Consider the following 22,585-nt stretch of genomic DNA (forward strand, 5'->3'; position numbering starts at 1 on the left):
CAGTTAAGAACAATTTCTTATTTACAATGACGGCCTACACTGGCCAAACCCGGACGACTCTGGGCCAACTGTGCGCCGCCCTATGGGACTCCCAATCACAGCCGGTTGTGATACAGCCTGGAATCGAACTAGGTTGTCTGTAGTGACGCCTCAAGCACTGAGATGCACACCGCTGAGCCAACTCGGGAGCTCCTAAAGGGAGAGGTGTGTGTGTATAAACTATTATGTACTGTATTTAGTATGTAGAAGTATAATCATGAGAATTGGTGTGTGTGTGTGTGTTTAGCTCTAGCCAGGTGTGTTCAGGGTTGTGTGTCCAGGTGTGTTTGTGCGTGTGTGTGTGTGTGTGTGTTAACCCAGGGAGACGCGTGCAGGCACCGCCCACCTGTCGATTCAGAGGGAGCAGCACCATCGGCAGGCTGGGGAAATAGGTCTGCAGCATGAAGAAGAAGAAGTGTCTCCTCAGGATGAAGTTTATTAACAAGCTGTTACACCAACCTGGAGAGAGACAGAAAGGAAAGGTGATGGAGAGAGAAAGAGAGTGAGAGGATAATGGGGGGAGAGAAAGAAAGAAAGAGGGTAATGCGGTGAGAGAGGGGGAGAGAGAGAGAAAAGTTGAGGGTTTTCTTAAAGAAGCCGTACGTTAGCCTAATAGTTACAAGAGACGAGACACACAAAGAACGCAAAACACACACATATAAATACTCAGACAGACCCGTGCTGCTGTAGAAGGCGAGGCCGCTGGAAGGGTGGAACTTCTTGACGAACAACTGAGAACAATCTCATCTGTCCTCAGAGACTCGTTGCCATTCTTCCAAAACAACATCAGATCATTGTCATTATACGCATCTAGAATGGGGGAGAGAGAAAGTGCGGTGTGTATTTGTGTAACCAATCAATCAGCAATCAGATGTTTAGTGTGGGTGAATGTTTATTTATGTAAATATGTGTGTGCATGTCTGTGTTAGTGCACGCGCGTGATGTGTGTCTGTGTGTGTGTGTGTGTGACTCACAGCTCTCTAGTTGTAGTGAACAGTTCTGAAGTCTATGGAGTAGAGAGCAGTCCCTGTGATCCTATAACAACATAATAATCATATAAAAAGAGATCAGATATAGTATACCTACATACAGCATAGTAATATACACACACACACGCGCTGATGCTCTACCTGACGCTGTAGAGTATGCTTCCGTCAGGATAGACCCTGATCATGATGTTCTCCATGGTGGTGTCGTGGATGAAGAACCTCTTCGAGTGTGCAAAGAACACATCAGGAACCCACGTCTTCTTCACCAGACACCCGCCAAACGTCCTGCTAACGTTGCTACGAGACAGAAAAGCCAGCCGCTCATCCTTCCAGGAGTGACGCAGGTACAGGGTCATGGTGATGCCCTCGGCAGAACACAGAAGATTGTTCAAACACACGTGTATAGATTATACACCCAGGGTACACAGGGTCCTACCATGTTGACCTCTGAGATGATGTCGATACTCTCCACCTGGACATCAATGCCCACAGGGATGGCTGCACCTGAGAACACACACACACACACACACACACACACACACACACACACACACACACACACACACACACACACACACACACACACACACACACACACACACACACACACACACAGCTCGTCAGGACCGGAGGAGCTCCTCACCACGACCCAAACCACCAAACCAGAGCAACAAACACAAACACCCACAAATTCCTGCTTCCTGCTACACCCACACACATGACATCACACTGAGGTCATTAATCAGGGCTATTCTCTGGTTGTCTCCAACCCTGGTCCTGGAGAGCTGCAATGTGTACACTTAGAAAAAAGCGTTCCAAAAGGGTTCTTCAGCTGTCCCCATAGGAGAATCAAATAAAAATGTATTTGTCACAAGAACCATGTAGACCTTAACGTGAAATACTTACTTACAAGCCCTTAACCAACAATGCAGTTAAAAATATATAGTTAATCAAATATTTAATAACTAAACAAAAGTTTTTAAAAATCTAATAAAAAGGAACGCAAAAAAATTACATAACAATAACGAGGCTATATACAGGGGGTACCGGTACTGAGTCAATGTGCGGGGGTAGAGGTTAGTTGAGGTCATTTGTAAAGTGACTATGCATTAATAATAAACAGCGAGTAGCAGCAGTGTAAAAACAAAGGGGGGGGGGGGTCAATGTAAATAGTCTGGGTGGCCATTTGATTAATTGTTCAGCAGTCTTATGGCTTGGGGGTAGAAGCTGTTAAGGAGCCTTTTGTTCCTGTACTTGGTGCTCCGGTACCGCTTGCCATGCTGTAGCAGAGAGAACAGTCTATGACTAGGGTGACTGGAGTCTTTGACAATTTTCTGATACCGCCTAGTATATAGGTCCTGGATGGCAGGAAGCTTGACCCCAGTGATGTACCGGGCCGTACGCACTACCCTCTGTAGCACCTTACTGTCAGATGCCGAGCAGTTGCCATACCAGGCGGTGATGCAACTGGTCAGGATGCTCTCTATGGTGCAGCTGTAGAACTTTTTGAGGATGTGGGGACCCATGCCAAATCTTTTCAGTCTCCTGATGGGGAAAAGGTGTTGTGCCCCCTTCACAACTGTCTTGGTGTGTTTGAACCATGATAGTTTGTTGGTGATGTTGACACCAAGGAACTTGAAACTCTCGACCCGCTCCACTTCAGCCCCGTTGATGTTAATGGGGGCCTGTTCAGCCCTCCTTTTTCTATAGTCCACGATCAGCTCCTTAGTCTTGCTCACGTTGAGGGAGATGCTGTTGTCCTGGCACCACGCTGTCAGGTCTCTGACCTCCTCCCTACAGGCTCTCATCGTTGTTGGTGATCAGGCCTACCGCTGTTGTGTCATCAGCAAACTTAATGATGGTGTTGGAGTCGTGCTTGGCCACGCAGTCGTGGGTGAACAGGGAGGACAGGAGGGGACTAAGCACGCACTCGTGAGGGGCCCCAGTGTTGAGGATCAGCGTGGAAGATGAGTTCTAATCAAATCAAATCAAATTTTATTTGTCACATACACATGGTTAGCAGATGTTAATGCGAGTGTAGCGAAATGCTTGTGCTTCTAGTTCCGACAGGATCAGGGTTGGTGACCACTGTCCTACTCTATTTCAGGATCAGGGTTGGTGACCACTTCTCTACTCTGTTTATGGATCAGGGTTGGTGACCACTGTCCTACTCTGTTTCAGGATCAGGGTTGGTGACCACTGTCCTACTCTGTTTCAGGATCAGGGTTGGTGACCACTTCTCTACTCTGTATATGGATCAGGGTTGGTGACCACTGTCCTACTCTGTGTCAGGATCAGGGTTGGTGACCACTGTCCTACTCTGTTTCAGGATCAGGGTTGGTGACCACTGCTCTACTCTGTATATGGATCAGGGTTGGTGACCACTGTCCTACTCTGTGTCAGGATCAGGGTTGGTGACCACTGTCCTACTCTGTTTCAGGATCAGGGTTGGTGACCACTGCTCTACTCTGTATATGGATCAGGGTTGGTGACCACTGCTCTACTCTGTGTCAGGATCAGGGTTGGTGACCACTGTCCTACTCTGTTTCAGGATCAGGGTTGGTGACCACTTCTCTACTCTGTTTATGGATCAGGGTTGGTGACCACTGTCCTACTCTGTTTATGGATCAGGGTTGGTGACCACTGTCCTACTCTGTTTCAGGATCAGGGTTGGTGACCACTGCTCTACTCTGTGTCAGGATCAGGGTTGGTGACCACTGCTCTACTCTGTGTCAGGATCAGGGTTGGTGACCACTGCTCTACTCTGTGTCAGGATCAGGGTTGGTGACCACTGCTCTACACTGTGTCAGGATCAGGGTTGGTGACCACTGCTCTACACTCTACAATTTTCTTAAACCCCCCACACACACACACACACACACACACACACACACACACACACACACACACACACACACACACACACACACACACACACACACACACACACACACACACACACACACACACACACACACACACACACACACACACACACACACACAAAGCGAGAGACTGGATTAGTTTCATTGGGGGACAGAGAGCAGGTTAGCGTTTTTCATCATGAATCTTGTTCTGGAGGCAGCTCTGCAAAGCCCAAATCTTAAATTAAGACCAAAAAGCACAGTTTGGTTTTCATACATTTTTACAATATAGCCCATTTTGACATTGCAGCTAGCCTACCTAGCGGAAGCGTTCAGTTCTGCCTCCAGGACAAGACTCATCCCAATAAATGTCAACCTGCCAACAGAGATGGAGGTGTTTCCTGTGTATGTGGCACATGTGTGCTTCTGACCTCCAAAGCCAGTTCTCGTAGCGAAGTCGTGTTCCTCAATCCTCAGCAGCCGCTCAGTCTTGATGAGTAGAGACTTGGTGCTGTCCTGCCTCTTCAGCTTATGGTCTATAGGCCTGGAAAGACAACACACATTATAAACACACACACACACCCTGCGATAGTTGAGTGATGTGTCTCTTTAATAAGCCTGTAATTGTAGGGTGTGATTGGAGAAACACTGCCTGCGGTTTCTGCAACAGCCTTCCCACATACACACACTGCCTGATTTGGGTAATCAGCTACTCCCTAGAATCACTCCAGATTCCTTTCCGCATTCCTTAACTTAATGAAGACTGATATAGCCAGAAGTCAGTTGAAACGCAGGTCAGGAGGTAAGAATGACAGAATGTATAGGGTTACAGGGGGTATGGGGGTTATGTGTGTACATGCATGAATGCCCATTGTACAGTGCATTCGGGAAAGGATTCAGACACCTTGACTTGTTCCACATTTTGTTACGTTACAGCCTTATTCTAAAATGTATTCAATATTTGTTTTTCCTCATCACACAATACTCCATAATGACAAAGAGAAAACAGGTTTTAGAAATCTTTGCAAATATATTTTTTTATAAAAAAAATAAAAAAAATGTATTTACGTAAGTTTTCAGACCCTTTCGAATGAGTTTGCTGAAAATAAATGCAGTTGACAGTGAGAGGACGTTTCTTTTTTTGCTGAGTTTATATGTGTATATACAGTGCCTTCGGGAAAGTATTCAGACAGCATTTTGTTACGTTACAGCCTTATTCTAAAATGGATTAAATAAAATAAAAATCCTCAGAAAGGTACACAACACCCCATATTGACAAGTGAAAAAGGTTTTTTGAAATTTTTGCAAATATATTAAATAAAAAACAGAAATTCCTTCTTTACATGTGTATTCAGACCCTTTGCTATGAGACTCGAAATTGAGCTCAGGTGCATCCTGTTTCCATTGATCATCCTTGAGATGTTTCTTCAACTTGATTGAATTCCACCTGTGGCCAATTCAATTGTTTGGACATGATTTAGAAAGAAACAAGCGTGTCTATACACTGTAAGGTCCCACAGTTGACAGTGCATGTCCGAGCAGAAACTGTACCATGAAGTCAAAGGAACCCTCCGTAGATCTCCCAGATATAATTGTGATGAGGCATATATCTGGGGAATGGTATGAAACAATTTCTAGAGTCTTGAAAGTTTCCAAGAGCACAGTGGTCTCCATCATTGGTAAATTGAAAAAAATATGGAACTACGCAGATTCTGCCGAGAGCTATCCGTCCGATCAAACTGAGCAACCGAAGGACCTTGTTCAGGGAGTTGACCAAGAACCCAATGACCACTCTGACAGAACTGCAGAGTTCCTTGGCTGAGAACCTGCCAGAAGGACAACAGTCTCCACAGCACTTCACCGATCTTTATTGGAGAGTGGCCAGACGGAAGCCACTCCTGAGAAAAAGGCAGATGACACCATGCCTGGACTTTGCAAAAAGGCACGTGAAAGACTGAGAGCATAAGGCAAAAGATTCTGTGGTCTGATGAGACAGAAATGTAACTCTTTGGCCTGAATGCAAAGTGCTATGTCTGGAGAAAATTAGGCAAAACTCATCACCCGTCTAACACATTCCTATCGTGAAGCATGTTGGTGGCAGCATCATGCTATGGGGATGCTTTTCAGCAGCAGAGATTGGGAGACTGGTAAGGATAGAGGGAACAATGAATGGAGTCAAATGCAGGCAAATCCTTAATGAGAACCTGCTTCAGAGTGCAAACTACCTTAGACTGGGGTGAAGACTTACGTTCCAACAGGGCAATGACCCCAAGCATACAGCCAAAGCAACGCTGGAATGGCTTCAGAACAAGAATGTTAAAGTCCTTGAGTGGCCCAGCCAAAGCCCAGACTTCAATCCTATTAAAAATCTGTGGGAAAATGTGAAGATTGCTGTTCACCGCCGCTCCCCATCTAACCCATTAACAAAGTTTGAGAAAATCTGGAAGGAAGAACGGGAGAAAATCCCCAAATCCAGATGTGCAAAGTTGATACAGACATACCCAAGACGACTCAAAGCTGATGCAGACATACTCATGACGACTCAAAGCTGATGCAGACTTACCCAAGACGACTCAAAGCTGATACAGACATACCCAAGACAACTCAAAGCTGATACAGACATACCCAAGACGACTCAAAGCTGATACAGACATACCCAAGACGACTCAAAGCTGATACAGACATACCCAAGACGACTCAAAGCTGATACAGACATACCCAAGACGACTCAAAGCTGATACAGACATACCCAAGACGACTCAAAGCTGATACAGACATACCCAAGACGACTCAAAGCTGATACAGACATACCCAAGACGACTCAAAGCTGATACAGACATACCCAAGACGACTCAAAGCTGATACAGACATACCCAAGACGACTCAAAGCTGTAATCGCCGCCAAAGGTGTATCTACAAAGTATTGACTCGGTGGTGTGAATACTTACAATATGTAAATGAGATATTTCTGTATTTAATTTTCAATAAATTTGCTAACATTTCTAAAAACATGTTTTCAATTTGTCATTATGGGTTATTGTGTGTAGATGAGTGATGTAATTCAGGCTGTATCACAACAAAATGCGGAATAAGTCAAGGGGTATGAATACATTCTGAAGGAACTGTGTAGCCACTGTATATCCACTGTGTGACCAAATCAGTACTAGACTTCTCTCTAATGGGTTTGTGTTTTTCGCCCCTCTAACTCCGCCCATCCAGAGGGGTGTGTGTGTAATTACACCCCTGACTCTCCTTCAGTACATTGGGAAATGTGTGTGTGTGTATGTGGTGTGAGTGTGTAAGAGAGGAAAGAGGGGGGGCTGGTGTGTGTTCTCGCACGTGTACGTGCAAGTATTCTCTAAGTAACCTGTTAGTCCAGTCAAACTCCTCACTTTCAAAAGAAGTAGGGAGAAGCTCTCTCTCTCCTTCTCTCTCACATCTCCCTCCCTCATTTTGTCTCGCTCTGCTTGACGTGGAACTCACGTAAGTCTGCTTTTCATTCTCTTATTCTCTCCGTTTTCTAGAAGATAACTTTATCTTCATCACTAGAGAGCCATACACCACACGGCACTGAACACACACACTTCATAGACTTGTAATATCTCTATACTTATTTGATTTTTATTGATGTAGTTCTGTCTTTGAGCTGTTCTTGTCTATTAATGTTCTGTATTATGTCATGTTTCATGTTCTGTGTGGACCCCAGGAATAGTAGCTGCTGCTTTTGCGACAGCAAATGGGGATCCTAATAAAATACCAAATACCAAATACTATTAATAGATTTTGTATGAAAACTTGTATGGGGATTCAGTCATATAGTCCATTCCTTAAACTAACCCTTACAATCCTAACTAGAGCCAACACCAGGGGTGTTTTCCACCCACCAGGATCAATAACTGATCAGCACCTTATAAAGTAAGCTACAGTTGACTGCTGTTAGGTATCAAGTCAGTATGGCCATGTCAAGAGTATCTGCTTTTATGAACAGGGAAACAGAGTTATTTCTGTTAGCTCTGGGACGTTATTGCGCTACACTAGGTCAGTGTTTGTGTGTTTTTTAAATTCTGGTATCACCAAGGATATACCTTTTTGTTGTAGCCCTTCACTACCACACCTGATTCAGCTAATCAACAAATCATCAAGCCTGTGATTAGTTGAATGTGCCCGTGTGGGGAGCTAGAACAAAAGTGTGCAATGGTGTGCGAGAGGAGGAGCAGAGAAGACAAATACTGCACCAGATGATAATGACTCCATGAGTGTGTGATTATTCTGTGTTTGATGTAACCTCACTCTAACTGTTTCCATGTGCTGCTCTGCCCTCTGTCCTGTGTTTTCTCTGCCCTGTGATCTATCTCATGTATGGTGTGTGTGTGTGTGTGTGTGTGTGTGTGTGTGTGTGTGTGTGTGTGTGTGTGTGTGTGTGTGTGTGTGTGTGTGTGTGTGTGTGTGTGTGTGTGTGTGTGTGTGTGTGTGTGTGTGTGTGTGTGTGTGTGTGTGTGTGTGTGTGTGTGTGTGTGTGTGTGTGTGTTTGTGTGTGTGTGTTGTGCGTTTGTAGGTGCGTGAGTGTGTTTGTGTGTGCGTGTAACTATGTGTGGTTGTGTGTGTGTGTTTTGATGTGATTGAATAAAGATGATTTGGAACTCTTACATTACAGTGAATAGACTGTAGAATATGTAGCAGATGTGACCTACTCTCATCTCCTCTCTTCTCTTCTCTTCCCTTCTCTTCCCTTCTTCTCTTCTCTTCTGCTCTGTCATGCTCTACTCTACATCTTGAACTATCACATAAAGAAAGAGCGAGATAAGATATGATAAGGAAAGAGAGAGATAAGATATGATATGATAAGGAAAGAGAGAGATAAGGTATGATTAAGAAAGAGAGAGCTAATATATGATAAGGAAAGATAGGGGAAACACACAGGAAGACGTGGAGGGAGGGGAGAGAAAGGAAACCTCAACCAGATGTCTCTCTTAGTACCCCCCCCCACCCCCCCACCCCTCAATTAGGAGATCAAACTCTATTAGCCACAGCCGCCTGAACATGTCCTGTCACGTTATTGCTACCACACCGCATGTCTCTCATTAGCTCTGAATGTGTGTGTGTTTCTACACTACAAAGAGAAGAGAGACACACAGGAGAACGAGAGAGAGAGGCTCGTGGAGGAAGATAAACCTTGAGGAAGAGACGGTGACCACAGAAGTGAAGATTGGACGGACGTGTGTGTCACTGTCTCTGGATGTGTGTTTTTGTGAGTATGTGTACGTGTGTACACGTGTGTGAGAGAGATTGACATGGCAGTGACATACACCTGGACCTGTCTCCTTCTGTGGATCAGCACCTCAACTCAGACTACAACCCCAGGTGAGACTGCCTCTGATTGGCCCTGATTGACATGGTGAGTTTAGGTGATTTGGTAACTGGTTGGTTAGAGCAGGTGGTTAGAACCCTGATCCTGGAGCAGCCAGGTCACACCAGACCAGTGCAGTATTCCAGGTCCCCAGGACGTCAGGAGATGCCTTCAGGACTGGCCACTAGGGGCAACAGTGGGCACTATTATGATCAAGTAGATCCGCTGCTTGCTGGGCATTATGGATCGAGATGGCGGATGGGCGTAAGCTGCGTGCTCCGGCTTCCAAGATCACAGGTTCAATCCCAGTGCTACTCTACCCAATCATGAGCTCCAGCTCTGAAGATCATAGGTTCAATCCCAGTGCTACTCTACCCAATCATGAGCTCCAGCTCTGAAGATCACAGGTTCAATCCCAGTGCTACTCTACCCAATCATGAGCTCCAGCTCTGAAGATCATAGGTTCAATCCCAGTGCTACTCTACCCAATCATGAGCTCCAGCTCTGAAGATCACAGGTTCAATCCCAGTGCTACTCTACCCAATCATGAGCTCCAGCTCTGAAGATCACAGGTTCAATCCCAGTGCTTGGCACACATTTTATATTTATTTTATTTTTACCCTATCCCAAACCTTAAACCTTAGCTTAACCAATCGGAATGAATGCCTAAACTTAACCGTCAAAACATGATGTTCACCCCCCCACTTTCCCTGGACAAACTTTGAATACTGAAGTCAGACCGTATCAGACCGTGTGAGATCTTGTAACCTGGTTCCCAGATGGAACTGCTCCACCACACCTGACTTTACTAATTACCTCACTAACTGAGATAATTAATCAATCAGCGATTGGTTAAATTTCACCTACTTGGCCTCCCAGTTCTAAAGCATTAAAGGTAAACTCAAAAAGCTGAAGTACCTACTGTTCTCCAGGAAGAAAGTTGACTAACCATGTGTTCAATGATCAATAACGGTTAAAGGTTAAAGGTTGTGGTAAGCAGGCAGGTGAGATGACTCAGAGCTGAGTAAGAATTGTGACACATAGCACATAGGGAGGTGTGTGTGTCTGATAGGAGTACATGACTTCATGATTGGCAGCAGATAATAAAAGCCAAGAATGATCATCGGAGTGTACCATGTTTGTTTTAGTTGGTTGGAGATGTGTTCAGGTAAGATGAAGAGCACACACACACACACACACACTGACACACACACACACACACACACACACACACACACACACACACACACACACACACACACACACACACACACACACACACACACACACACACACACACACACACACACAAAGAAAGAAAGAGGAGTCTATCTGTTGTTTGTACAGTGAACCACTATGGTTTCACTCCACCACATGGTGTTTATATGAATGTAATGCAGGTTGACTTGACTGAATTCCTCTGATTGCCAATAGGCCCTGAGGTGTATTGACAGGTGTGTGTGATCTCTTTACAGATGCTCACGTGACGTGTGTGTTCTTGGAAGACTGTGTCCTGCCCTGCAGCTTCCAGCCAGACAGTGATGAGGTCATCCGCTGGCTCAAACAGGAAGTGCCTGTCCACTCCTTCCAGCGAGGAGGGGAGTGGAGTGAGCATGAGCAGTACGCTGGCCGCACCTCCCTCTTCACACATCTGGTCTCCCGTGGCAACGCATCGCTGCACCTGAGGGGGTGTGGTCCCAGGGACCGCGGCAGATACAAGTGTCACGTGCGTACCTCTGCAGGCGTGCACGAAGCCCATGTCATCGTCAGGGTGGAGGGTGAGCCAAGCTGTCAATCGTATGGTAGACACAACCACAGTGATAGACACAACCACAGTGACTGTCAATGTTCTATCAATGTATGATCAGTTGGTGTATGTATGTATGTATGTATGTATGTATGTATGTATGTATGTATGTATGTATGTATGTATGTATGTATGTATGTATGTATGTATGTATGTATGTATGTATGTATGTATGTATGTATGTATGTATGTATGTATGTATACTGTATATATATACACACACACTGACTGATATATATGTTTGTGTAGCGCCCATCCAGGCCCTGTCTCTGGAGTTGTCCAGACTAAGTGGCTATGAAGAGGTGAAGTGTACCACTCGACACGTCTACCCCGCCCCTCACGTTGCCTGGGCAACTGACCCGCCCACCGCCCAGCCACTTCGACCAATAACGCGTAAACTGGCTGACCGACAGGGGCTGTATGCGGTGGAGAGCCGGCTGAGGAGGCTGAACAGCCAATCAGAGCTCACCTACATCTGTACTGTCAACTCCTCCTATGGATCACAGACCTGGACCGCTTCACTCAGAGAAAGAGGTATTACACACTCACATACACTGTTTTGTAAAACTTTAAAAACTTTTTGTAATCTCTCTCTCTCTCTCTCTCTCTCTCTCTGTCTCTCTCTCTGTCTCAGAGATCAATGGAGTAGAAGGGAGGGATCTGACCATTCCTTGCCACGCCCCACCCTACCAGCCTAAATCCTCCCTCTCCTGGAGTTTTACAAATCACAACGAAGAGGCCCTCATCCTCACCTACGACAGCCAATCACAGCTCAGTTCTGCCTCAGCGCCCTGGGAGGCCTGTGCAAGATTGGACGTCCTCAGGGTTCCGCTCGGTGACGGATCACTGCAATTGGTCAACCCAGTCAGTCTGGAACACACAGGGACCTATACCTGTGTTTACTCTTCCCCCCAGAATACACACACAGAACACACCGGGGTCAACATCTCAGCTGTCACTGGTGAGAGAACACTCACACCTACACACTAAATCAAATCAAAATTCGAATCAAATTCTATTTGTCACATGCGCCGAATACAACAGGTGTAGACCTTACAGGGAAATGTTTACTTACAAGCCCTTAACCAACAATGCAGTTAAGGGGGAAAAAAGTAAGAGATAAGAGGTGTCGAGGTAATTGAGGTAATATGTATATGTAGGTATCTCCCGGGTCTCCCGGTAGGTATCTCCCGGGTGGCGCAGTGGTCTAGGGCACTGCATCGCAGTGCTAGCTGCGCCACCAGAGTCTCTGGGTTCGCGCCCAGGCTGGGCTGGGTTCGCGCCCAGGCTCTGTCGCAGCCGGCCGCAACCGGGAGATCCGTGGGGCGACGCACAATTGGCTGAGGGTTTGGCCGGTAGGGAGGGTTTGGCCGGTAGGGATATCCTTGTCTCAGTATGTAAAAAAAAAAAAAGTATGTAAAATGTAAAATGTAAATGTAGGTAGAGTTATTAAAGTGACTATGCATAGATAATAACAGAGTAGCGACAGCAGCGTTCCTGGGGGGGGGGAAATGCAAATAGTCTGGGTAGCATTTGATTAGCTGTTCAGGAGTCTTATGGCTTGGGGGTAGAGGCTGTTTAGGAGCCTCTTGGACCTAAACTTGGCACTCCGGTACTGCTTGCCGTGCGGTAGCAGAGAGAACAGTCTATGACTAGGGTGGCTGGAGTCTTTGACAATTTTTGGGCCTTCCTCTGGCACCGCCTGGTATAGAGGTCCTGGATGGCAGGAAGCTTGGCCCTGGTGATGTACTGGGCCACACGCACTACCCTCTGTAGTGCCTTGCGGTCGGAAGCCAAGCAGTTGCCATACCAGGCGGCGATGCAACCCGTCAGGATGCTCTCGATGGTGCAGCTTTAAAACCTTTTGAGGATCTGAGGACCCATGTCAAATCTTTTCGTCTCCTGAGGGGGAATAGGTTTTGCTGTGCCCTCTTCATGACTGTCTTGGTGAGCTTGGACCATGTTAGTTTGTTGGTGATTTGGATGCCAAGGAACTTGAAGCTCTCAACCTGCTCCACTACAGCCCCGTCGATGAGAAGGGGGGCATGCTCGGTCTTCCTTTTCCTGTAGTCCACAATCATCATCTTTGTCTTGATCACGTTGAGGGAGAAGTTGTTGTCCTTGCACCACACGGTCAAGTCTCTGACCTCCTCCCTATAGGCTGTCTCATCATTGTCGCTGATCAGGCCTACCACTGTTTTGTCAGAGATCTTAGTGATGGTGTTGGAGTTGTGCCTGGCCGTGCAGTCATGAGTGAACAGGGAGTATAGGAGGGGACTAAGCATGCACCCCTGAGGGGCCCCCGTGTTGAGGATCAGCGTGGTGAATGTGTTGTTACCTACCCTTACCACCTGGGGGCAGCCCGTCAGGAAGTCCAGTATCTAGTTGCAGAAGGAGGTGTTTAGTCCCAGGGTCCTTAGCTTAGTGATGAGCTTTGAGGGTACTATGGTGTTGAACGCTGAGCTGTAGTCAATTAATAACGTTCTCACATAGGTGTTCCTTATGTTCAGGTGGGAAAGGGCAGTGTGAAGTGCAATAGAGTTTGCATCATCTGTGGATCTGTTGGTGCGGTATGCAAATTGGAGTGGGTCTAGGGTTTCTGGGATAATGGTGTTGATGTGAGCCATGACCACCATATCTATTGTTAGGGGTTTACTGTTTTTTCTGCTACCTGTGTGTCTGTTACCTGTGTGTCTGTTACCTGTGTGTCTGTTACCTGTGTGTATATTACCTGTGTGTATCAGAACTCAGGATAAGACCCAGATGCAGACAGCTAGAGTCACAGACGTTTATTGACCCAAACAAGGGGTAGGCAAAAGACAGGTCAAAGGCAGGCAGAGGTCCGTAATCCAGGGCAGAGTCAATAAGGTACAGAACGGCAGGCAGGCTCAGGGTCAGGTCAGGCAGAATGGTCAGAACCGGGAAACTAGGGAACAGATCTTGAGAAAGCAGGGAGATAGGAAAACATTCTGGTAAGACTTGACAAGATGAACTGGCAACAGACAAACAGAGAACACAGGTATAAATACACTGGGGTTAATGAGGAAGATGGGCGACACCTGGAGGGAGGTGGAAACAAGCACAAAGAGAGGTGAAACAGATCAGTGCGTGTGTATATTACCTGTGTATATTTTACCTGTGTGTAGGTGAGCGTATGCGAAGTCAAGAGGAGTCTCGGTGGTGGATCTTTGCCGTAGTGATAGCAGTGCTGGCTCTCGCCCTCACAGGAATTCTGGGATATCTTAAAGTCAGAGGTAAGGAGTATGGGCAGTGGGAAAGGTTAACTATAGTAACATAATAACATAAACCTAACATTATCTGTCTATAATCACACATGTGTAGTAATACTGAGAGAGAGAACTAAGGCTGAATGAGCTTGCAGGTAAATGACGGTTTAAATACTTCTACATTTACCCTATCTGTACCTGATGTCCCTGTCACCAGGTAACCAGTCCAAGCCCAGAAAGAGACCAGAGGAATCCAGTGAGATGAAGCCAGTGAAAGGTAAGTCACAGTCCAGCTTTACTGTGGAGTGTATGTGTAGTATCCAGGACAGACCATCAACTAACTGTAGTATCCAGGACAGACCCTCAACGAACTGTAGTATCCAGGACAGACCATCAACTAACTGTAGTATCCAGGACAGACCCTCAACTAACTGTAGTATCCAGGACAGACCCTCAACTAACTGTAGTATCCAGGACAGACCCTCAACTAACTGTAGTATCCAGGACAGGCCATCAACTAACTGTAGTATCCAGGACAGACCATCAACTAACTGTAGTATCCAGGACAGACCCTCAACTGTAGTATCCAGGACAGACCCTCAACTGTAGTATCCAGGACAGACCCTCAACTAACTGTAGTATCCAGGACAGATCTTCAACTAACTGTAGTATCCAGGACAGACCCTCAACTAACTGTAGTATCCAGGACAGACCCTCAACTAACTGTAGTATCCAGGACAGATCTTCAACTAACTGTAGTATCCAGGACATATCTTCAACTAACTGTAGTATCCAGGACAGACCCTCAACTAACTGTAGTATCCAGGACACACCTTCAACTAACTCTAGTATCCAGGACAGACCATCAACTAACTGTAGTATCCAGGACAGACCACAAGAAGGTATAAGAGGATCATGAAGAACACTAGGCAGGAGTATGGTGGTCAGAATAGAGTGAATACTTAAATCAGGATTCAGGAGTATTGTTATATCTAGAAGCCTGTGTAACAGAATCCAATGTACCTGTAGAGCTAGAGGAGGCATTTACACCAGTGGTTGGATAACAGAACTGAACTGAAAACCGAAAAATAACGCAATTTTTAGAGGAACAGAATCAGAACCGGTAACAAGTGATCTGTACTGTTCCGGAAGACAACTTATTTAAAAGCATGGGAACCGGTTAATAAAGTTATTTTACATTCCGTGCATTTTTTTCAGTCCCCGCCCCCAAAAAAGCAACAAAGTGCATATACTGTACAAAGCCCTCCCTTGGTCACTCAAACGTATTCCAATGTCTGCCTGCCAGCTGAGTATCTTTGCCAGTGTGTGTGCAAGCTGTGTGTTAGCAACCTACTCTTTTACACTGATTTTTGAAGTAATTTCATGTTCAGCTAAATGTAAAACAAACAGATTGAAGTTTAAAAAGGAACATAAACGTAACGATGACGCTGTGAGTCGAGAAGCAGGTGAAACGTTTGTTTTAATAAACATGAAACGAGACAGTGTAAGTGACGACATAGCATGAACAATATCGACGGAGGAATGAACGTAAGGGAGCGACAGATAAAGGTGAGGTAATGGAGTCCAGGTGTGAACAGCATCATCTAGTGGAACAGGAACCACCGGCCTGAGAAGGGAAGCATGAAAAGAGGGTGAGATATAATAGTGACTGGGAAGCTGTAACCTATACGTAACCTCGTTGACCCCCCGGAGAACCTTGAATGGCCCCACAAACTGGGGGCTCAGTTTCTTGCAGGGCAGGCAGAGTGGGAGGTTCCTGGTAGAAAGCCAGACGTGATCCCAGGGTGGAACACAGGGGTCTCATTGCAGTGGCGGTCTGCCTGTTCCTTTTGACAGTGGATGGCGTCAAACCACTCATCAACCGCAGGAGCGTCGGTGTGGCCCGGGGTCCACGGAGCCAGGGCCGGCTGAAAATCCAGAACACACTAGAAGGGGGTCAACCCAGTGGAGGAGTGACGTAGCTAGTTCTGGGCATACTCTGCCCATGGAAGGAATCGTGCCCACTCACACTGCCGGTCCTGACAGTGACTCCTCAGGAACCTCCCCAGCTCCTGGTTCATCCTTTCCGCCTGCTCGTTGGACTGAGGCCGGTACCTGGAATTGAGGCTGACCATGACCCCGAGCTTCTCCATAAAGGCCTTCCATACTCATGATGTGAATTGGGGGCAACGGTCGGAGACGATGTCCTCCGGGAAGGCCATAATGCCGGAAGACCTGCTGAAAGAGTGCCTCAGTGACCTGGAGAGCAGTGGGGAGACCAGGAAGAGGGATTAAAACGACAGGACTTAGAAAATTGTTTGACCACCACCAAAATGGTGATGAGACCGTCAGAGGAGAGATTGGTTAAAGTCAATGGATAGATGTGACCAGGGTTGCTCGGGCATGGGAAGCGGCAGGAGCTTCCCTGCTGGAGCGTTCCGGAGGAACTTGGTTTGAGCACATACGGAGCAGGAGTTGACATAGCGAGTGACGTCCTGCTCTAAGGAGGGCCACCAGTATTTCCCAGAGATGGATTGGATAGTGTGAAATACCTGGATGTGAAGCGACGATAGCTGTGTGGGCCCAGGTCAGCAGCCGGTCCCGCTCGCTAACCTGAGCGGGTTGCTGAATGGGTTGTTGTGCTGGCTCGACTGGTTAAAAAGTATCCTCCGCTAGTTGAAGCCAACGCCTCCGGGGGTTGTTCTAGACGTAGCAAACTGCGAATAACCTCTTCCATAGCTGTCCCCAGTTGTGCCAGCTGGTCAGGGTGTTGACGTAGAAGATAAGCTTGTTCGTCGACCGTCAGAGACATTTAATTATCCTGCTGCTTCCATAGTTTTGTGAGTCAGTATTCTGTAACAATGACGCTGTGAGTCGAGAAGCAGGTGAAACATTTAAACATGAAACAAGACAGTGGCGATATAGCATATATATAAACACAGGAACAATACCACCTGAGGAATTAATGTAAGGGAGGGACAGATAAAGGGGAGGTAATGAGGAAGGTAATGGAGTCCAGGTGTGAATCATAATGATCTGCAGATGCGCGTAATGATGGATGCCAGGTGTGCGTAATGATGAATCCCAGGACCGGGGGTTAGGGGAGGAGCAGGAGTAAACGTGACAACAAAGAAACTATATAAACCGTTAGTGTTTTAGGGTTTGAACCGGTTCAGAACTGTATTTTTCTGGTCGGAACAGTGGAACGGAACAAGAACAAAAATAATGGTTCTGTTCGGAGCCAAACGATTAGAAAATAATTTTGGTTCCAACCGAAAAGTAAACATCCGTACTGCTAGACTTAGCCTTGACGGCATGTTAACTAGTGTATGATGTGTGTACTTCTGTTTGGTGAGTAATCTCTCCCTCCCATATTGTCTCTTATCCCAGAAACCACTGCCAATGAGAGAGGCTTGTCTGAGAGCAGTCCCCTTACCACAGGAGAGACCCTGTCGACAAATGTCAACATCCTCACCCCCAAACATGTTCCCGCGGCCATGCCAGAGACTGCATGACCTACACAGCTGGTGGATGGAGCAGCAGTACAATGAGTAGGTCTACCTGAGGCCTTGGGATGAGACCTGGCAGGACTGACGTTACTCACCATCAGCTGGCCTGAAAGTGATCCACAGTTACAGCAGTGAACTGTAATATTTAGGACACATAACTGCAAGGGACTTCCTTCACCTGGAGTTTGCTGATATTGGCCTTTTTAGAGATGGTCTGTTTTTACCTACCTGTGGTGAGCAGTATGTCAAAACTACTCCAGGATATTAAAAAAAAAAGTTTGACAAAAATAAATCTAAGTAATGAATGTTGAAGAACATTAATTATATCCAGGAAATAGTTGGCAACCGTATCCATGGTGAATATACGTGGAGAGTATGTGGAGGGGAGGCCAATTCATTGTCATGTCATTCATACAGACTTTAAAACTTCTTACAGCTGAGATCCCGTTAACAACAGCCAATGAAAGTGCAGGGCACCAAATTCAAACAACAGAAATCTCATAATTACAATTCCTCAAACATACATGTATTTTACACCATTTTAAAGATAAACTTGTTGTTAATCCCACCACAGTGTCCGATTTCAAAAAGGCTTTACGACGAAAGCACACCATCTGATTATGTTAGGTCAGTACCTAGTCACAGAAAAACACAGCCATTTTTCCAGCCAAAGAGAGGAGTCACAAAAAGCAGAAATGGAGATAAAATGAATCACTAACCTTTAATGATCTTCATCAGATGACACTCATAGGACTTCATGTTACACAATACATGTATGTTTTGTTCGATAAAGTTTATATTTATATCCAAAAATCTTAGTTTACATTGGCGCATTATGTTCAGTAATGTTTTGACTCCAAAACATCCAGTGGTTTTACAGAGAGCCACATCAATTTACAGAAATACTCATAATAAATGTTGATAAAAGATACAAGTGTTATACAAGGATCTTTAGATAAACTTCTCCTTAATGCAACCGCTGTGTCAGATTTAAAAAAAACTTTACGGAAAAAGCACACCATGCAATAATCTGAGTACGGCGCTCAGACACAAAAACAAGCCATACAGGTACCCGCCATGTTGTGGAGTCAACAGAAGTCAGAAATAGCATTATAAATATTCACCTACCTTTGATGATCTTTATCAGAATGCACTCCCAGGAATCCCAGTTCCACAATAAATGTTTGTTTTGTTCGATAAAGTCCATCATTTATGTCCAAATACCTCCTTTTTGTTCGCGCGTTTAGTACACAAATCCAAACTCAGGAGGTGCGGGCAGGTCCAGGCGAAATTTCAGATGAAAAGTCATATTACAGTTCGTAGAAACATGTCAAACGAAGTATAGAATCAATCTTTAGGATGTTTTTATCATAAATCTTCAATAATGTTTCAACCGGAAAATTCCTTTGTCTGTAGAAATGCAATGGAACGCAGCTAACTCTCACGGGAGCGCGCGAGACTGAGCTCCTGGCACTCTGCCAGACCCCTGACTCAAACACCTCTCATTCCCCCCTCCTTCACAGGAGAAGCATCAAACAAGGTTCTAAAGACTGTTGACAGCTAGTGGAAGCCTTAGGAAGTGCAATATGACACCATAGACACTGTATATTCGATAGGCAATGACTTGAAAAACGACAAACCTCAGATTTCCCACTTCCTGGTTGGATTTTTTCTCTGTTTTTTGCCTGCCATATGAGTTCTGTTATACTCACAGACATCATTCAAACAGTTTTAGAAACTTCATATTGTTTTCTATCCAAATCACTAATTACTATGCATATCTTAGCTTCTGAGCCTGAGTAGCAGGCAGTTTACTCTGGGCACCTTATTCATCCAAGCTACTCAATACTGCCCCCAGCCATAAGAAGTTAAAGCTCTAATCGGCCAACCAGTAAAATATTACATAGTCAGACAGATACACTGAGTTTTTTCAGTCATTTCTGCTGGCCTTGCAGTCTATCCATTACATTTTGCTTCAGCACAGTCGCTGCTTTGTCTTGCAAACCAAGCTCAGTCACAACTTCATAAGTGTTTGTCTAGAGCAGAAAGTCCCTATCTAATCTGTAAATGTTTCACAATGCAATACACTTTGCCCTACAATTATTTGTTCAATAGTAAAAAAAAACTGGAATGACAAGCACAGGTACTGTATTCTTTACAATCCATTAAGAGGGAGAGGAGTTTGTTTCCACAACAATAAACCTGTGGTCCTTTCTCCATGGAGATGGCCCCGGGGTCTGGTTTCCATGACATTAAGTGATGTTGGTGGTGATTCTGCTGTGGACTGCCACATCCACAGATGGGGGAGGTGAGTAACAACCATCATCAGTCTGTCTTAGTTCTTCTGTCTGTCTCCAAAAATTATATTCCAAAATAACTCCAATAGATGTAGGATCTTAATTTGATCACTCTTTTGTTGCTGTGCATTTTCTTGCACAGAATTAAATGCAAAGCTTTAGTATATTCAAGTTTCAAAAAAGGCTTAACTATTATCCACATAATAATTCACATTTCCTGTTGCTGCAGGATTATTTTCCTGCTGTAGCAAACAGGCTCAAGGTAGATCCCACATCTGTAGTCCTGGGTCTGTTTGACAGTAAGTGCTGAGCTAGCATCAGCTGGGAGGAGGGAAGTTGTTATCACACAGGACTGACAGGATTTTACTGATATAAACTCACTGGAATCACCTCACATGAGTTTAACTGTAAAACAAGCTTCTCTGAAACATGAATTACTTAATTCAAGAGCAGACTATTCCTGTTGGCCACTTCCACCCTAAGGCAAAGTGTAATACAGATGAATGATCATGTGATTCAAATCATCAAATCAAATGTATTTATATAGCCCTTCTTACATCAGCTGATATCTCAAAGTGCTGTACAGAAAACCAGCCTAAAACCCCAAACAGCAAGCAATGCAGGTGTAGAAGCACGGTGGCTAGGAAAAACTCCCTAGAAAGGCCAAAACCTAGGAAGAAACCTAGAGAGGAACCAGGCTATGAGGGGTGGCCAGTCCTCTTCTGGCTGTGCCGGGTGGAGATTATAACAGAACATGGCCAAGATGTTAAAATGTTCATAAATGACCAGCACGGTCAAATAATAATCACAGTAGTTGTCGAGGGTGCAGCAAGTCAGCACCTCAGGAGTAAATCAGTTGGCTTTTCATAGCCGATCATTAAGAGTATCTCTACCGCTCCTGCTGTCTCTAGAGAGTTGAAAACAGCAGGTCTGGGACAGGTAGCACGTCCGGTGGACAGGTCAGGGTTCCATAGCCGCAGGCAGAACAGTTGAAACTGGAGCAGCAGCACGGCCAGGTGGACTGGGGACAGCAAGGAGTCATCATGCCAGGTAGTCCTGAGGCATGGTCCTAGGGCTCAGGTCCTCCAAGAGAGAGAGAGAAAGAAAGAGAGAAAGAGAGAATTAGAGAGAGCATACTTAAATTCACACAGGACACCGGATAAGACAGGAAAAGTACTCCAGATATAACAAACTGACCCTAGCCCCCCGACACATAAACTACTGCAGCACAAATACTGGAGGCTGAGACAGGAGGGGTCGGGAGACACTGTGGCCCCATCCGATGATACCCCCGGACAGGGCCAAACAGGAAGGATATAACCCCACCCACATTGCCAAAGCACAGCCCCCGCACCACTAGAGGGATATCTTCAACCACCAACTTACCATCCTGAGACAAGGCCGAGTATAGCCCACAAAGATCTCCGCCACGGCACAACCCAAGGGGGGGCGCCAACCCAACCCACGTCAGTGACTCAACCCACTCAAGTGACGCACCCCTCCTAGGGACGGCATGAAAGAGCACCAGTAAGCCAGTGACTCAGCCCCTGTAATAGGGTTAGAGGCAGAGAATCCCAGTGGAGAGAGGGGAGAGACAGCAAGGGCGGTTCACTACGCTTCACTACTGCTGAGAGGGATCACACTCCAGGACCAGGGCAGATACAAGTGTTACACCAGCACTATTAAAGGCAACAAGGAGTCCTTCGTTAACATAGCAGTGGAAGGTACGGAATGTCTGTCTGTCTGTCTATGATGATCACTTCATGGCTGCTCCACGTGTAATGTCTACTTTGTTGCAGCTCAAGTCCGCTTGGTGGACATACAGTTAACAGATGACATCATCACCTGCAGTTCTACAGATATCTACCCAGGGCCTAAACTCACCTGGTCCACTGACCCCCCCTCTGACCTTTCATTTGACCCTGGAACCATCCAGAACTCCACCAGCATCAAGGTGGATGACCAGGGCCTCTATGACATAACCAGCACAAAACAGTTTAGCAGAGACCGAACCAACATCTGTACCGTGACCTCTGGGACAATAGAAAGGACAGCAACCCTGAAACAGCAAGGTAATCAATTGATCAACCTATTAATCAGCCAATTCATAAATCAATGAATAGATTCATCAAAACATTTTTCTGGCTGCAAAATGTACAAAAACAAGACATCATTGTGAGATAAAATACACAAAGATCAAGCTAAAAAGGCTGTTTCTCATGACATAATTTCAGATCCGGTCCAGGGTTCTCCAAGCAGTGAGGTGTCCATCCCCTGCAGTGTCTCTCAGTCTGACCTCCTGACCTTTGACCTCACCTGGAGATTCAACCAGATAGTCACCATCCTCACCTCCACCTACACCAAGGGCACACCTCAGATGTATGTTGATGACCAGTGGAAGGAGCAGGTTCAGAGTTTGTCTGACTCTGGCAGCCTTCAGCTCCACAAGTTAACCATGATCCACCAGGGGACCTACAGCTGTGAACTCTCTACTGCCAGAGAAACA

General features: G+C 45.8%; 2 protein-coding genes across 2 annotated transcripts in view; one reads left to right on the forward strand and one right to left on the reverse strand.

The window, feature by feature from the left end:
- Nucleotides 1–532: 532 nt before the first annotated feature.
- LOC139531590 (gamma-aminobutyric acid receptor subunit rho-2-like) lies at nt 533–1,486 on the reverse strand. The gene is made up of 3 exons (XM_071328179.1): nt 1,170–1,486; nt 1,014–1,074; nt 533–849 (listed from the first exon to the last, which is right to left on the reverse strand). Exons 1-2 carry the CDS (start codon nt 1,382–1,384, stop codon nt 1,020–1,022), a joined length of 270 nt encoding a protein of 89 aa, XP_071184280.1. The 5' UTR covers nt 1,385–1,486; the 3' UTR covers nt 533–849; nt 1,014–1,019.
- A 17,221-nt stretch (nt 1,487–18,707) lies between these two features.
- Nucleotides 18,708–22,585, forward strand: part of LOC139531589 (uncharacterized) — a 4,748-nt gene continuing 870 nt past the window's right edge. Inside the window, exons 1-3 of the mRNA XM_071328178.1 lie at nt 18,708–20,090; nt 21,879–22,151; nt 22,314–22,458. Of these exons, the coding sequence (XP_071184279.1) occupies nt 20,042–20,090; nt 21,879–22,151; nt 22,314–22,458 (467 nt within the window). The 5' untranslated portion in view covers nt 18,708–20,041. The remainder of the gene's footprint in view (nt 20,091–21,878; nt 22,152–22,313; nt 22,459–22,585) is intronic.

Source organism: Salvelinus alpinus, chromosome 10 (assembly GCF_045679555.1).
Source record: "Salvelinus alpinus chromosome 10, SLU_Salpinus.1, whole genome shotgun sequence".
Taxonomy (NCBI): domain Eukaryota; kingdom Metazoa; phylum Chordata; class Actinopteri; order Salmoniformes; family Salmonidae; genus Salvelinus; species Salvelinus alpinus.

Coding starts and splice junctions, on each gene's coding strand:
- LOC139531590 (XM_071328179.1), bottom strand. CDS start 1,384: ATGACCCTGTACCTGCGTCACTCCTGGAAGGATGAGCGGCTGGCTTTT. Junction 1,075..1,169: donor AGCATACTCTACAGCGTCAG/GTAGAGCATCAG, acceptor ATGTTGTTATAG/GATCACAGGGACTGCTCTCT.